The 17,187-nt window shown below is 38.0% G+C and overlaps 1 protein-coding gene across 1 annotated transcript; it reads left to right on the top strand.

Moving 5' to 3' along the window:
- Window positions 1-9,218: 9,218 nt before the first annotated feature.
- On the top strand, window positions 9,219-16,381 carry LOC104421996 (defective in cullin neddylation protein 1). Its single transcript, XM_010034197.3, has 9 exons — window positions 9,219-9,624; window positions 10,152-10,284; window positions 10,699-10,750; window positions 10,948-11,023; window positions 11,162-11,244; window positions 14,800-14,896; window positions 15,311-15,356; window positions 15,637-15,713; window positions 15,799-16,381. Exons 1-9 carry the CDS (start codon window positions 9,570-9,572, stop codon window positions 16,131-16,133), a joined length of 954 nt encoding a protein of 317 aa, XP_010032499.1. The 5' UTR covers window positions 9,219-9,569; the 3' UTR covers window positions 16,134-16,381.
- Window positions 16,382-17,187: the final 806 nt, after the last annotated feature.

Here is a 17,187-nt window from a genome sequence, read left to right as displayed (position 1 = left end):
ACCCTAAACCCCGATTAGGATGAGAATTCACCTAGAGGTAACTTAAACATATACCATATAAGACTTACATCGTCTCAGCACCTCCCTGCACATTAGTACAGCTCATATAACATATACATACACAGCAAGCGTAAATCATTAATTAGAACACCTCATAACATATACCAATCAATTACAAGGGTTCCAATTATAAGGTTAAATCGTTATGACACATCCCATTCCGTACCACAAAATTTTGTCCTATAATTAGGCGTAGCTATTTCAATCACTCAAGCGTATTCCAATTAATTACGACCCAACAGTCATGGCCAACCCAACAGTCAGCGGTCATTCGGCATAACTGAGCGTCGTCCCGCTTCGTCGGGCACGGCAACGTCTACATCTAGACGACATTCCCGAAGGAGCATCGGCCTAGCCTCCACTGCAACCGGCATCCATTGACAAGGACATTCCATATAGGAGCATCACCCCCGATTTTCATTGGGTGACGGGTTTTCACAGTGATCACACGCACATCCATGTCCCGCCAAGAATATCGTGCTTTGTACTCAAATATTTTCATTTCAAATAATGGACTTGGTCAATTTTCTTCAGATTAAAAACACCTGGTAAAATAATTTTGCGTGGACACACAATCAAATCAGACCATAAAATGTGATATTCTCTCTTTTCAAAATTTCACGATTTTATATAGTAGTATTTTTGGTGTCAAAACCCGACACTCGGTATTTTTCTAATTAAATACCAAAAACTCATATTTTTGAAATAATAATCCAAAAATCATCACTTAGCATCCAATTGCATAAATTAGTAATCAATTTCATAAATCAACTATACCATGATGATCAACGTAAAATTTTGACAACCGGTTATCCTGGTATAATTTGTGCTAATAAATAAATAAATTACATTTAATTAAATAAATTACAAATTATTTAAATTAAACCCTTAATTAACCTACCTAAGCTAGCTAATCTACTTAAGGTGCATATGATAAAATTTCTACTTCTCCATTTCTCTATTTCTCTGTTTCCCATAACATGTTTGGAACAGAAATCCGTTTTGTAACACAATTTGATTTTTCTATTTCTGGAACAGATTTCTATTCTAGAAATAGATTTGAAGAAAAATCATAAGCTAAAATTTTTAACTTCTCAATTTCTGAAATAGAAATTGAGAAATCAATTTATGTTCCAGAAATTTTGTCATGCACACCCTTAGACTAATCAAACCAATTGACTAAGCTAAGTACATTATCTAATTAATCTAAGTAAGCCACCTAACTAACCACCTAATAAATAATTAGCCTAATTAACCAATTCTACTAACTTAGTCATATACACTAATTACCATTAATCCCTAATTAGCTCAACTAATCCACCTTTAAGTGCAATTAACCCCCCCTAATTAGAGTTTAGGTGCTAACTCACCGTTTAAGCGAGCAAACGGGTCCACGGCGACGGCGGCGTGACGGCGACCAAAACCTGGGCCTATGGCGACACCAAAGGAGGTCTAAAATGGGCTGAAAAAGCCCACAAGGCTCACGAGTCCAACTAGGAGGACTGGTTCTGTTGGGGGGCTAGTCTTGGTCCGGGAAGGAGCTGGTTGCAGTGCTGGTGGCTGGACGGCATGGGGATGGCAACTGGAACAGAGCAAGGACGAACGGTCAGCCAAGGGTGGTTGGTTGGCAACGACTGAGGTGGCAATGGGGACTGACGAGCGGGTTGAGCGGTGTAAGGAGCGGGCAGACAGAGGGCAACGACGGGAAGGCTGGCCTAGGCTCGCAGGCAACTTACAAGGCTACTGGCTGTGTTGGCCTGGTCCTAAGTGCTTGAAGTTTCAACAATTGAGGAAAAGAAAGCTTTTGAGGAGTTAAAACAGAAGCAGAAGCTGGTCTGCTAGGGTGGTTCATGGAGGGGAGGAGAAACAAGGAGAAACAAGGAGGGGACAAGAGACCAAGAAGTCTTGCTTGTGGCCAATGAGGTCCAAGGTGAAAATATCATTCACTTGAGTGCTCTTGGCACCATAGTCTTTGCCCCCTATTGTCCAAGCTTTTCCCACAAGCCAATTCTTCACAAAACTTCACCACATGACTTCGATTTGGTGCCCAAACTCAACCTAGCAGTTGCCCCTATGAATTTGGTGGATTTCTTCTTCAATTTCCCACCTAAGCAACTTCAATTTAATGGCCCAACATGCCATGGTAGTGGCCTAAACCAATTTCCCTTCAATCCCTCACAAACCAACTCACTTTGATGGCCAAAATTGCCTATTAAAATGCCCATCCGAATGTCCTTGAAATTAATTGGCCAATTTTGATTTTCCGCTAAAATTCCGGGCTCGTCGAAAATTCTTCAAAGGATGCGACGATGTCCTAAAAATAGATCGTGACATGCTCGGACTTTCGATTCTCGAAACGGAGTTCAATTTCGTGATTAATTTCGATCAGACGTAATTTTAGCGTGACCTAACCTATAGGGGTAGCTTTTAAGAATTTTATTGCGTTTGACTCTTAGTTGAAAATTTTCAATCCACATTTGTGCATCTCTAACTCATCAATGACTCTCGGTTATCGTAAAAATCTCAAGGTTTTAATTACGGGTATCGAGTACAGAATCGACAGAAAAATCGGTTTAGTGCTATTCAACGTGAATTTTGCAATCAGGTGAAATCACCCACGATTTAATTGCGTGTTTCTATCGAATTGACCTATCTCCAATCTCTAATCGATTATAACGGTGACGTATTGGCATTTTGCCGATTAGCATGGTCGAATAGTCGATTTCTAATCGAATTCTTAAGTCTGTTGCGTTTATATCCCTTAACGATTTCACTTGATAGATTAGTTATCTCATGGGTGATCAGCTTAGAGAAAAAGATCGTAGGCGCGACAATGAAAAGACTAGTTCATTTAATCGAAACAGGGTCAAAATTTCAGGATGTCACAGCGCAGCCGCCACTCGCCCCACCACCGCCATCCTCCTCCTCCTCGATGATTAAGACCCTTGGCAGTGCGTCGATCGAGGCCCTCGACACCGGTGGTGGGCTCGGTTTGGCCTCAAACCCGGTCAAGGGCAGGAGGGGCACCACGTAATACGAAGAGGGTCCGAGCAGCAGGGTTAAAGATGGTGATCGCGTTGGTCGGGGCCTCGAGGCATGACTCGTGCTGGGATAGTAGGTCGAGGAACATGGAGGTGAGGAGGGACAGAGGGTCGGAGGCCATTTCCGCTTCTTCAGTCAACATCTCTGTTCGGAGAGGGAGTGGGAGGGAGAGAGAGAGATTTTTTGTTTGGCTAGGAGGAGGGGGGAGGAGCATGCGATCAGTGGAAAATTTCAGTCCGAAGGGTTATAATCGAGAAGAGGTGACGGACATCATGGGGAAGGCGAGTTATACAGTGCGGGAGAATGTTCTAGAAGGCGGAAGAATAATGACAATGACGAGGACTTGGGATTGCAAGGGAGCCGCCACCGTTTGCGTCGGTTTGTTTTCTGGCTGGAATGTCAAAAAGCTTGAAATGATTAGATGATTCTAGTCATCAGTGGGATTGTCCGTTCTTTTCCATTTCATGTACGTTTCAACAAATGCAAAGAGTAATTAACCCAAAAAATAAAATAAAAGCAAAGGGTAACTTTTTCTTTTTACATAGAAAACCCCAATGTAATTCATTTTTCCCAATTTTAACCCTAAAGTTATGATCATTTGAGGTAAATGTGTCACATCAGTATAAATTTTAAGTATGAAATTTTTGTATCATCAAAAAACAATTTGAGGTAATGTGTTAACCAAGAATAAGTTTGGGATTTTTTATATCACAAAAAAATTGAAATAAATATGTCATAATAAATATAATTTAGGATTTCTTGTGACTTTTCTCTCTTTTTTTCATTTTTTTCCTTATCAAAGTTTTAACGTTTCATTCAAATTTTGGAAAAAGAATCATAATAGTCATATGCAAATCTGCGTGTCAATATTGAAACAGGTCTTTATTAACAAGTACCCCACAAATACATACAAAGAAACTTTGTTATTTTCAAAACACTACCTTTCCCTGATTATGCTTGAAAATAAAAAAATTTCTTTATTAATAGTTAACCAGTGCCACTACACTTATTTATATATTGAGAGTTATGAGTGGCTTCCACATAAAAAAAATAAAAATACAAGATACATGAGCCGCAAGATTTAAATCAAATAAAAAGTAAAAAAGAAATGTTAATATAAATACGCCCTAAAATTCACGGGTTAAGTTAAAGAAAGTATTAATTTATGTTTTCTATCAAAATTTAAAATGTCAATTAAATTTCATAGAATGATGAAAAAAATTATTTGTAAACAACCGGGCCGATATTTGTAACTTTTGAAATATTCAGTTGCTACGACTTTAAAAAAGGAAAAGAAAAAGCCACAAGTCTTTTAATAAGAAAAAAAGGATCAAAGTCAATTTGCCCGATTCAGGTCTTGGGGCCGGGCGTGGTTTCGTTGGCATATATTGTGAAGGTTTTATAAGATCATCTAAAGCTGGGAAAATTATGAAGAATTTGTATGGTTATCATATTATGTTGGAAGAACAAAGTGTGATTTTCATTGTTCCACAAAAAAAGTTGAGAGAAGATGGACCAAGTAACAAGTGTAACGGTCTAAAGAAAAGGTTGGGGGTAGACTAAATCCCACAATACTCACATGCGGGTATGCAAATAACTATGTAATTATTAGACGCACTTTACACGCTTGAGCGCCTCTGGTTTAATTATCATTATCTTATTAAACTTTATTACTCCAAATGTTGTTTTTGTTTATTAAGTATTTTTGGAGATTATGAAAATTCGGTATTTATTTATTAAAAAATTGTTTTTTTATTTTTTATTCCAAATTGTTAATATATATATATATATGTCTTTTCAAGATAACTTTTGAAAATTATATTCATTTAGTTTGTAACCTTTCTCGAAATGTTGCATTTATTCATTTTGCAACTTCTTTTGAAGAAATGCCTTTGTTCATTGTGCAACTTCTTTTGAAGAAATACATTTGTTCATTTTGCAACTTTTCCAAAAAGATACCTTTGTTTACTTTGCAACTTTTTGCAAAGAGTTGCCTATGTTATTTAAGATCGATTTGTGTGTGTATGTGTGCACGCGCGCGTGTAAGTTTTTGGATGAACAAATATGAAATCATTTTTTGAGTATTCTTTCCAAAATTATAGTTATATTTCAATTGTTTCTTAGAGAAACCCTAGAAATATACTGTATTTCTTATCTAGTATTCTCATTTGACATTTTATTGTATCCTGGAGGATATTTGCCTGTGATCATTAATAAATTGTGTGGCAAATAAATCCGTAAAAAAAAAATGATATCACGCTTTAAAGTCCAACTTGATTGTTCTATTGATTCGAAATCATATTTTTCCAACATATTCAACATTTATATTGTGAAATTTTTATGCATCTCGAATAAAAAAAGCAAGTCAAATTTGGTGTGATGTAAGAACTCGATTAACCAATAAATAGAAAATAAAAGTCAATTTAGACATGCATATGCAAAGGCTGAATTCGCTTGGATTTTTTTTTTTTTTTTTTCTGGTTGGGTAACTTGCTTAGATATTATACGTAAGTAGAAGGATGCCAGTAGAAACTAATAAAGGCATAAAAATCTAATTAGAAAAGTTGTGAGAAAATATAGACATAAAGTAGAATTTTCCCAAAACAATTTTGTTAGTTATTAGATATATAAGGGGATATAAGGCTTAGGTTTTGTTAGTTTTACCAAAAAACACTTTCAAGAAAACATTTTTTGGATTTTCCAGTGTTTGGTTCATGAAAAATAAATTAGTCAACAAAAACAATTTTCACCAATGAAAAGAATACAATCAAAAGTAGGGACAACGTTTTTCACTTTTCAGGAAAGCATAATACATTTTTCATCTCTTTCTTTCACCTTTAAACCAAGCATTGTCTTTCACCAAACACCTTTTCCTTTTATTTTTTTTTTTTTTTTTCTTTTTCCTCCTTACACTCCTTTCAATAAATTTTATTTTATTTTTTAAAAATTGATTTTTTCTTTTTTTTTTTCCTTTTCTTAGGTCGATCATCGACTACGGCGATGACAAGCGACTAGCCACAAAGTTGTGGCAAGGTTGCCAAATTTTGGTGAGTTGAGCCGAGCCTCACCAGATTTGACAAGGCTCGAGCTTGAAAGGTGGTGATGAATGAGCTTACTGGAATCTAGCAAGCTCAAGCCTCGCTTGTGGTTGGTCACTAGCCATTACTATGGTCGGCGACTAGCCAAAGAAGAAGGAAAAGAAAAATTAAAAATTAAAAAATCAACTTTTAAAAAATAAAATAGAAATAAAAATTATTCAAAGGAGTGCATGAAGGAAAAATCAAATCAAATTTTCCTTACCAAACGGCATAAAATATTTTCTAGTTTATTTCTAGATTTCATTTGAATATAAAAAATATTATCATTTTTTTGGAAAATGGCTTACTGGAAAGTATTTTCTGGAAACGCTACATTTTCCACGAAATTGAGAGAGCCTAAAGTTTGTTATACTCCTTTTCACATAACCCGCAAGAAAAAGTTGCCCTTCTTCTTTTCTTAAATAAATTTTTATAGTCAAAGTATTTTCCCTAATAAGCGGCGACAATTCTGAATTCCCATGCGCATAACAAAATGAAAAGGATTTGCCATTTTAAACATTAAATTCGGGAGAACTATAATCCCCCTATTTTAGGAGAAACCTTTTTGGTTGGTCCTCAGCTCAATGGTTTCCACAACCACCGGTCGCAAAGATGGCAATGGCGATCCCCTCTCCCGCATTTCCCTCTCAAAAGTTAAATGCGAGAAAATCATTAGCGAAGGCAGGAGAAAAAACGTAATTCATCCCCCATGGAGGAAAATGAGCTCGTCGCCGATCTCAGGAATCAATTCAAACTCTCGGCGGCCTCCTTGGCCGAAGCTGAAGGTTCAATTTCCCTGCACCCGTTTAGCTCCCTACCATCGTTCGCCCTGTCGGAAGAATTCATCACCTTTCATTTTCGTTTGATCGCAGCCAAAAGAAATGATGCGGAATTGTCCCGACCCGTATCGGAATGCATTGCCAATTTAACCTTGAGATATGCAGGTACAAGTCTTGACCGAAAAGATGGTCGAATCTTGTGTGAATTCACCCGAATTAATGCCTACATTATCCTTGGCAGCTCGTTGCCATCAGTTGCAGTTTTGCATTTTGTTCACAGGAATTGTTCGATGAATCGATTCGAGGAACTTGTAGACTAAAATCCTTTTGCTGCTGTGTGATGAACAGAACAGCTAGCGAAGGACCTCAAATTATTTGCGGAGCACGCGAGGCGGAAGTCCGTGAAAGCAGAAGATGTCGTCATTTCCGGTGAGCGTTTCGCCGCTTTCACTTCTCATCTGCATTGTTGCACAGGATCCCTATTACAAGTTTCAAATTTCGCAGCTCATAGGAACCGGGGTCTGACCACCTCGTTGACGTCCTTGCACGATGAATTGAGAGCCCAAGAGCGTGAAAAAGCCCGCCGTGATCGGAGGAAGGGGAAGAAGTTCTCTAGAGAAGACGAAATGGTTGATCCGGATTATACGCCCAACTCGGATTATACGCCCTAGTCCCAAGTCAAGAATTTTTTCCTTACACGACCGGTACTTGTGAAGTCGTAACCTCAGTTAGTAATAGTTGAATAATCAATTGAATAGAATGTCAAATTAGCTAATTTCCTGATGCTCGTTACTGATGTGCGTTGGTTAGATAAAACGATTTCATCATACTTGTAATAAAAATATATGGTATCAGAGTAAAAGATCCCGAGTTCAAATATTTCCAGATCCTATTTGTCTTTTCAATTAATTATGTCAACGCTTAGTATTAACCAAAAAAAAAAAAAAAAAAACAGACTAAGCGTGTGGATTTGATGGAGTATTTAAATATTAAGGCACGCTTTCGTCTATAAATTTTGTGCCTTTAGAAGGTAATTCCACGAATCTTACGGATGTTAATAATTGCGTAGTGAAATATGTCCGATATGAGATGTTTATTAAATGGGATCTATAGAACCCAACCCAATCATCAAATTGAGTCAATCGAACTCAAACACGAATTGAAAATCAAATGATAGTTTTTATTTTGACTTGACCGAAGGAAAAAGGATGCATTTCTTCGTAAATGTCATCATGCTCAAGTAAAGCCGTAAATTGAATAAATAACTCTTCATAAGGTGTGGTCATGCCATTATATTATTATGTCATAGAGATATGATTTACATGTCATCTTGCATGTGATTATTCTTATGTCACGTCATCTCGTTATCATATTATTTATGATTAGTGACATGTCAACTCGTTTTCATTTTCCACATTTGACTTGATGTCTCATGTTAGATGCCATGTCGTATTATTATTGAGTTTTATATTTGATTTGTCAAGTCATGCTATGTGTGATCATGGCCATGTTATGTCATCTTATCATTGCCATGTGAATATTGTTATATCATGCCATTTCATCAAACTGTCCAATATTTGATTTGTCATGCCAAATTGCATGTAATAATTGTAATATCATGTCATCCTCACATGTCATGATTGAATTTTGTATTTTGATGGGCATTTATATCCACACTTTCACCCGCAAATGAAGTCACATCACCATACGCAAGGAAATGACCTCATTTATTCATAACATCGCCGAATGAGAATTTTGGAGATATTTGGAGATTTTAGAACATAATATCATTCATAATAGGAAATTCATGGTTGCTTCAAGACTCAACCTAAAAAAATTAAAAAAAAAAAACCTGCAGTATTGAAAGAGTTTCGCGGGATGCTAATCCGCCTCACTTGTAACCGAGTTCCACGATTTTTAATTTTAAGATTTCATTTGACTTGTTCATTCACAAGTGCACCTGGTTAATTGACTTTTCCAGTCATCATATAAGCTCTTTGCATAAGTATCAATTGACCAATGTTCATTTAAATAAATTGGTGACAACTCGAGTAAATATTTTAAGTTCATAATCGTGTCTCGATCTCATAATTTACCCAAATCTAGCATATCAAAAAGTTGCTAGGGACCGAGATGTTACTTGTCTATGGAATATCGTTGAGAAAAAAAGAAAAAAGATTAGAAAATAACTTAAAAAATATAGAGATTAAAACTCTAATCAACTTTGCCTTTTAAAGAAGAAATAAATAAAGGTAGAACCCCCAAGCAAGTGACGAATGGAAGCGAGAACTTGATTCAGACGTCAAGGCACCGGAGACGTAAAGCCTCTTTTGACGGATTGTCTGCTGCGATCGAGTCCAATCCGAGTCGACTCACCTTCTTCTTCTTCCGTCGCAGCAGCTAAGAAAAATCCCGGAAAAGAGAAATTTGAAAAAGAAGGATAAGGAAGAAAGGATCCCGAAGGAGGCGAGTTTTGCTTCGAGATCAAGCGATTATCATCGTGTGAATTTCCTCTCTGTGTCTAAGTCCAAGCCCTTAGGGTTTCGATTCGACTTCCACCGATCGAAACTCTAGAGCTGAATCCGATAGCCCCTCCCGCTGTCGTCCGCGGATGGATCCCTCTGCCGATCGCCTGGACATATTCGACATCTACAGCCGATTCTGCGGTAACTCGAGCCGTCTGCCGATCGTTCAATCTCCGGTTTTTGTTTTTGTTTTTCCGGTGAATTCGTGTCGGTCGTTTCTCGCGAGTTTTGCGCCCGATCTTGTCGTTTCTTGTTTGTTTCATTGCTTTGCGCAAGCTAGTAATGGTTCCTGACGGGTGGACTCTTGATTTTGATTGGGGGGTCTCGGTTGCCGCTTTTTCTGTATGCGGTTCTGGGTGCACTTTTGCTCTTGAGTTCCAATTTTGGTTTATTTGATGAATTGGCGTGCTCAAATAGAGTTAGAGCCAAAATGGGAACGCGAGGTGTTTGATTGAATGTCGGGCTGAGTTAAGCTTTGTCACTTTAGTCGATCGAGGTCTTGTGTTTTACAGACAACCCGCTAACAATTGAGAGACCATGCGGTACTTCCATTCTCTCTCTCTCTTCCCCTTTGTGGATGCATTGTTTGCTGCTGCATTATCTAAAACTGGCTTGTTGCGCGAGATCGATGCTGTCTGCAAGTTGATCTAGCTTAAATTTACTTGCAGACATTAAATCTGGAATTGCTTGTGCACGTGTGGAAAAGGGTCTGAGACGAGACGACGAGTCAGAAACAGCAAAATTTTCAAGGGAGGCATTGGCTCAACTCTTAAAATATGTTGAATCAAGATTGCCAACGAGGTATGCACTCTATGGCTTGGGCATGCTACTTGATGGAAGTTGCCCGTGGTAGATTTGTCAGTTTTGGGACATAAGAGTGCATGTTAAACATTATTTTTTCTTATTTCAATCCACATAAAGCCGTAATTTGATTTGCAGTGTTAAGTCAAAATGTTGAGAATTATTGTGTCTTCTGTGCTCTCTTTTTGCTTTTAATGTGTCATGGGGCTGTCTGGTTAGTTGAAATATGTTAGCTATTTCTATTGAGGGATTCATCTGTAAAGATACATCTTAAAGTTTTCTGAGGAGTTTGCTAGAAGACCCATCAGTTTGAGTTTATCGGTTTTAGTATTTCTTTGAGCATCAGCTTTGAGCATTTTTTAAAATATATTCTCTATGGTTTTTTCTCAAGAAGTTTGGTTGCTTTTGTGACAGGGATTCAATTTTTAATGAGCTCTTGAAGCTTATGTCACGATTGAACTTGCTGGTGAGATTATGTCTGGATTCTTGTCTTTTTGCTATTTTGAAATGAATAAATTTTAATAGAAGCACTTTTCAAGCTCAGCACACAGTTGTTTCAACTGGATAGTTCTTTTCATGCTTGATCAGATAGCAGCATGACTGGCATTGCTAGTTTTATATGGAAAAATGAATTTTCTTGTTACCCGTACTCTGTTCTTGCAGGCAGATTTTGCAGAGTTTGCATGCTTCTATGAGTTTGTTTTCTTCATCTGCCGTGAAAATGGACAAAAGAACATCAGTGAGCTGTTTCTTTTCGTCTATATAATTTTCTGTTGACTCTCTTTTTGCCAAATTATTCTCCTGAAAGAACCTCTTGCTTTAGCGTTTGGTAGCCTTCATTTTATTAATGTGATCTTTCATCCTGCATGATTGGCAGCTGTAAGCAAGGCTATTACTGCCTGGAAACTTGTATTAGCTGGGAGGTTTCGACTGCTTAACCAGTGGTGCGAATTTGTTGAGGTACTGTTACTCCATTCTTTGTTCGGTGTCTTTTTAGTATGGTAAACCAAGCCAATATACTCGATGCCAACAACAGAACCAGTAATTATGGCACCCTATCATCAGCAGAAATAAGTGAAGTTTTAGCATCATGTATCAGTTGAGTATATACTGCAATAGAACATCTGTTCCACTGACTTCACAACATGGCTAAGAAGTCACCTAGCCTGTATGAGTGTATTATTTGATGAGTTGAGGAGAAATAGTCTTCACGTGTTTCATTCACAGCTGTAAAGTTATTTTCACAATCAATATTTGCTTTATCCTCTTTTTCAGAGTCTTCTCTTGTTTATTTTTTTTCTCTTAACCAGTCCTCAATTTTGTAGTTGCTATCTATCATGTCTAAGCACTGTTGTACTTTTGGAAAATTCTCTTAAACATATTCTGGTGTAACGCCTTTTTTTTGTTTTTTTGAATATGGGGCGGCACAATTGTCCCTTTTTCTCTATTTCTGTTGGTTGGGTCAAATTATGTAACACGTGGAGATTCTCACTTTCGCAAATCTTCATTTTAGGGCGACCCTATTTCTGCAGCCATTTTTAGTTGTGTACACAATTATTTCAGTGATCTGATAGAAATGCCCTAGCATCAAGACGGTGGAGCATGTTTAAACTGATGACATTGAAAACTCTCTCTCTCTCTCTCTCTCTCAATTTTGTGTCAAAACAGTGGACTGCAAATGTGCCACTTGGCCTTATTCTTTTTGCTCATAACTTAGCCCCTCCGAACTGAACCCCACCTCTAGAGTAAGTCGAGTGTACCCTTTAAACGGTCAAGACACTTGAAAAAAATCTGAAAACTACCAAAGCAGCTGAATTAGAGCACATTAACTCCACGTGCTGAGCCATCCACTATGTCAAAAACATTATTATGGAATCCATCTTGGGAACAGATTTATTTTTATAAATTTCATTGCGGAGTATGACTCTTTGATTTAAGGGGTAATTCCTGTTGCATCTGACCCTTAATAGGGCCTAAGAAATTTTTTTTCTTCCCATTTTTTCTGGTTTGAGTCTGATTCTATGTGGCTGGATAATCTTACCAGCAAATTAATTTCCAAACTCCATAAGGGGCTGTTTGGTTCAGCATTCCCAAGGGGCTTTCAGCTGTTTGGTTCAGCATTTGGAAGTATACTTGGGGGAATGCTAGCATTTGGAATGCTCTGGAATGCTGAAGGGGGGTTTAATGAATTTTTTTCTTCCAATATTGCCCTCACTGATAATTGAGTTATCTTGTTTTACCCTAAAAAACAACTGTTCATTGTCTTCCTCGTCTTCCTTGTTTCTTCAAGACCAAAGCTCAGCCGGCAGAGCTCAACCGGCCGGAGCTGGTCGCCCATGCACCGCCGTGACCACACATCGCTGTGGCCACGCACCACCGTTGCATGGGTCACGACCTTAGTGGCGTTGCCTAGGCCGCGCAACCCACGCGACGGGCTGAGCGGTGCTCAGCCGACCAGATCTGGTCGCCACGGCATTGCGCGACCCATGCCACGGGCTGAGCGGTGCTCAGCCGCCCAGATCCGGTCGCCACGCACCGCCGTTGCGTGGGTCGCAGCCTTAGGCGGCGTCGCACGACCCACGGGACAGGCTGAGCGGTGCTTAGCCGGCCAGATCCGGTCGCCCTGAGGCCGCGTGATCCACAGGACAGCGGTGTGGGGGTCGCGCAACCCGCCGCCTCCCCACCACCACAGCCACCAGCTGCCTCCCCCACCACAGCCACCGGCCGCCTCCCCCACCAGCTCCGATTGCCTCCCACTCGCTCCCCTCCTCTGCGTCAACATCTCCTCCTCCTCCTTTTTCCTCTTCTTTTTTTCCTTTTTCTTTTCACCTCAAAGCTATTTTGCAAAATGCTACACCAAAATAAGAGTTCCCAAATACTTCAGCATTCACCAAATGCCCATTCTTCTAAAGATACTTAGGGAAAATGCAAAGCCATTTCCCCAAAGTTGAACCAAACAGCCCCTAAGGGGGGACGCGCACGAACGAGAGAGAGAGAGAGAGAGAGAGAGGGAGGGAGGGGGGCGGGGGGACTTGACTGTTAACTCATGTTGACTGTTAACCATTGTGCCCTTGGATATAGTGTTATTACCTTTAATTTGTTGTAAGTAATTTTTAGTAAGATCTCTGTGCTTTGAACTCAAACTTGGAGTTTATTAGTGAGTGCCCTGGACGCACTTGTTGAGTAACTAAATAAGGGAATGTTACAGTTTCCAATGCATTCACTATCTTAAGTGTAATATGTTTCTTATAAAGTATGCTTGGCAGATGATGCTGGGACACTTAATTACTGGCTTGGCCTCCGATCTGGTTCATATCATTGTCCATTAGTGGTCAAAACTGGTCGACCTGGCCAAATTGGTGAGAAACGTATGAACCGTTATGGCTTAGACCGGATTAGACCAGCTCATTAGACCGATTTTGCACTTTGTAAAAAATAAGAGTTGTGATGACAAGCATAAGAGTGGAATGATGACCTCTTTTTCCTTTATTGCCTTTCAACCAACTGGGTTATGAATGTCCCTGTTAATTTGAAGGCTGTAGAATTCTTTTAAACATACACTGTTCTCTAAAAATGTGGAAAGGGACCTTTGGAGATTTGAACCATGCCCTTTGGAACATGCTGTAATGACCTTGCCAACTCGGTTTCGCGATGCACTTATGCTAATTCTCCATTTTGTAAGGTATAAAATTATATAATTTTGAACAGTATGTTAATAATCAAACTGCGTGGTTGGACCAGTTAGAACCACGTACTGGTCAGCCATCCAGTATAGCCTTCAGTACAGTTTTTAAAACACTGATGATAATTGGAAATGATAGTTTTCTACCATCCTGTTATGCTGTGCTAAATGTATACTTTTAAAGGCAAATTGCATCTTCTATTTGCTTGAAGCAGTCGTGTTTTGGGCATTTTTGGCTGCTAATGAAGTTCCATGATTGGACGGCAATTCTTCAAACTTAATGAAGATGAACACTATACCGAAGTGGAAATAGTGTTACCATAGCTTCATCTTTTTTAAATGGCTTTTAGTAAGAGAGAGTTCGTGCGCTTTGAATTTAGAATTGAGTAATCTTCTGGAAAATGCTTTTTAAGCTTTTCTAGATCTGTGATTGGCCCTAGGTTTTGTGAAAGTAGTATAAATATCAGTTGTACTGATCCCTGTGTTTAATGAGAAGTGAGTATAGTTATTGGATGATTGTGGTTAAGGCATAGTGATTTTTTTAAAAAACTTGCGGTGATTGGAAATGATAATCAGGTACCTTTTTAGGGTAGTTGAGCCTTAAGTATGCGAGTTAAGTGTTTAAGCATCTTTAAGTATTTTTGAAGATGCTTCAGATGTTCATTGTCTTGAATACTTGTTTTGGATCAAGTAAAATTAGTTTTATTTCGTTCATATATGGTCCTCTTTCTAACATATTGGTTGCATAAATTCTCTGCAATTTCCTGTTCTTCTACCTCCTTTAGTTTTTCTAGTGATTCTCTTTAAGGATATTGAAATGTTGGTTCCTCCAGAAAAACCAGCGATATAACATCTCTGAAGATACTTGGCAGCAAGTTCTAGCATTTAGCCGTTGCGTACATGAAACTCTAGAAGGTTATGATCCTGCAGGTATTGAATCTTAATAGGTCCCTGCTATTGCAGTGTTGAGATGGTCATTTCTGTGGTGTATTGCTGTTAAGCTACTTTTGGTCCCCCAGTCCTGCTTTTTGATAACTTTGAAGATGTGGCAATGACGGTCACTTTTGCAACTGAATTTCTATAAAAACAAGCAGACACATTGTGGGGGCTTTTATATGATTTTTTTCCCTTATATCCGTACTAGAAATGAAATTTGGCATTTTCTTACCTCTTTGTGAAATTTGTTCAAATATACACTTTTGAGTTACACCTTTCATTTGAGTCTCTCCTCTATTTAAGGATTATGATGATGTTGTTGTGAAAGATAACTTTGATGAAATATATTCTCTATCATTTTTCATGAAGCTTCAAGCTGTTAATTATCTCTGCTTACTGTTGTTCCAGGTGCATGGCCTGTCTTAATAGATGATTTTGTTGAGCATATGTACAGGTTCGTTAAAATACTCACTGATCTCCATAACCTTTTCAGGGGAGGCCTGAATTGTTCAGGTCTTTCACTAATCAAAGTCTTTACTTTTGTAAAAACTCCCTGACTACTACTTTCATAAAATCTAACGAGACTGTTTTGTAAAAGTTGTTTCTGTTTACAAAAAGTCAACTAGCAATAATTGTTATTAGGCTTATTGGTGCCTTTAGCAAGCCTTTAGCTGCATATGCAGTTGTACGATGACAGTTTGAGGATCTGCTGATCAATATTTCCTTTTGGGTAGGGTAACGGGAACCAGTAACAATACTAACTTCCATTGTACCTGTGATGATTCAGAATCTCATGATGACCCTCTCCCAGGTAAGCCAATTGCACGACCACTTAATTTTTTCGTTTCCATAGCTTCAGGTTAGCAATCATTTCCTGGAACTGGTGTTTATTGCAGGATTGAAGAGCTATCACGGTTTGAAGAGGAAGTTCAGTGACGACTTCACCAGGGTTAGTGAGGGACTCTCAGAAACGTGCATTGAGGACACCAGTCATGATCATTGGTCCGTGATTTCCAAGAGAAGGCAAAAGGCAAATTTGTCTTCAGCCTTCGAGGATAGCCCACTGACTGATACTCCAGATGACTACATGGAAAATGTCAGGCACAGTAGTCCCCTTGGCTCCAAGTCTCCATGTGCAGTCGAAGGTTGCTTATCAAAGGGCTTTGCTGGGCTCTTCTCCGGGCGTTCCTATTTGCCATACAACCGGGAAAGAAGAGTCTCCTACACCTGAGAGCTGTTAGTTTAGCTATAAAGCGGGTTTTGGTAGATCAAGTAGTTTCTCGATATACCAATTTGCTATGCTCTTGGGGTGACCATTCTTGCGCTCTCATGCCATCTATTTCTGTGTTCCCCTCTTTGAAGTGCTTTCGCTTGTTGCAATTAAAAAGTGATCTGATTCATGGGTGATGATATGATGTTGTCAGATGCCAATGTTACATTTACTTGGGGCAATTATTGAGTATATGTTTTTCTTCTTCCTTTTTCTTGGCGCATACTGGGTTTGAAATCCAGCAGACGTCCCTGAACCCACTCCCAACCCTTAACAAAGTATATACTTTTGCCATATGTTGTGCTCAATATTGTCAATGTGTTTCTTCATAATAGTTGCAAATGGGTGTTTTCTTGGATGGATTCAAAGTGCGTTTGGTTCAGCATTCTCAATGAGCTTTCAACCTCCAAAGCCCATTGAGGAATTGCTGGGGAAATGCTTAACTGTTTGGCAATTATTTTGAAGTAACTTTTAAGTGAATCAATGCTAGTAAGGACTAACTTTGAGTTTTTAGTATTTGGTCAAATGCTAAAACTTTTTTTTTTTTTTTCGAAACTTTCATCATTCATTCTTCAAATTTTTAATTTTGCCCTTGTTATTATTTTTTAAATGTTAAAATAATGCTAAAAAAATCAAACATATATAAATGCTAAAAAAAATTAAATATTGTCTTTTTAAAAAAATTATTATATATTTGACTTTTTAGCATATATATTTGATTTTTAGTATTATTGTATAAATTTATATTTATAAAGTTGCATACTTTATTTTTTCAATTTTAAATAAATAAAAATTAAAAAGTTCCGACGAAGGGTTTGTTCTTTTTAAAATATATATATATTTGATTTTTTAGCATTATTTTCAAATTTATATTTAAAAAGTTGCATACATTATTTTTTCAATTTTAAACAAATAAAAATTAAAAAAATTCGATAAAGGATTTGGTCTTTTAAAAAATATTATATATATATATATATATATATATGTATGTATGTATGTATGTATCGATTTTTTT

This window comes from Eucalyptus grandis, chromosome 10, assembly GCF_016545825.1.
Source record: "Eucalyptus grandis isolate ANBG69807.140 chromosome 10, ASM1654582v1, whole genome shotgun sequence".
Classification (NCBI taxonomy): Eukaryota; Viridiplantae; Streptophyta; class Magnoliopsida; order Myrtales; family Myrtaceae; genus Eucalyptus; species Eucalyptus grandis.
The sequence above is the reverse complement of the archived record's forward strand: the minus strand, read 5'-3'. Positions and strand labels throughout refer to the sequence as shown.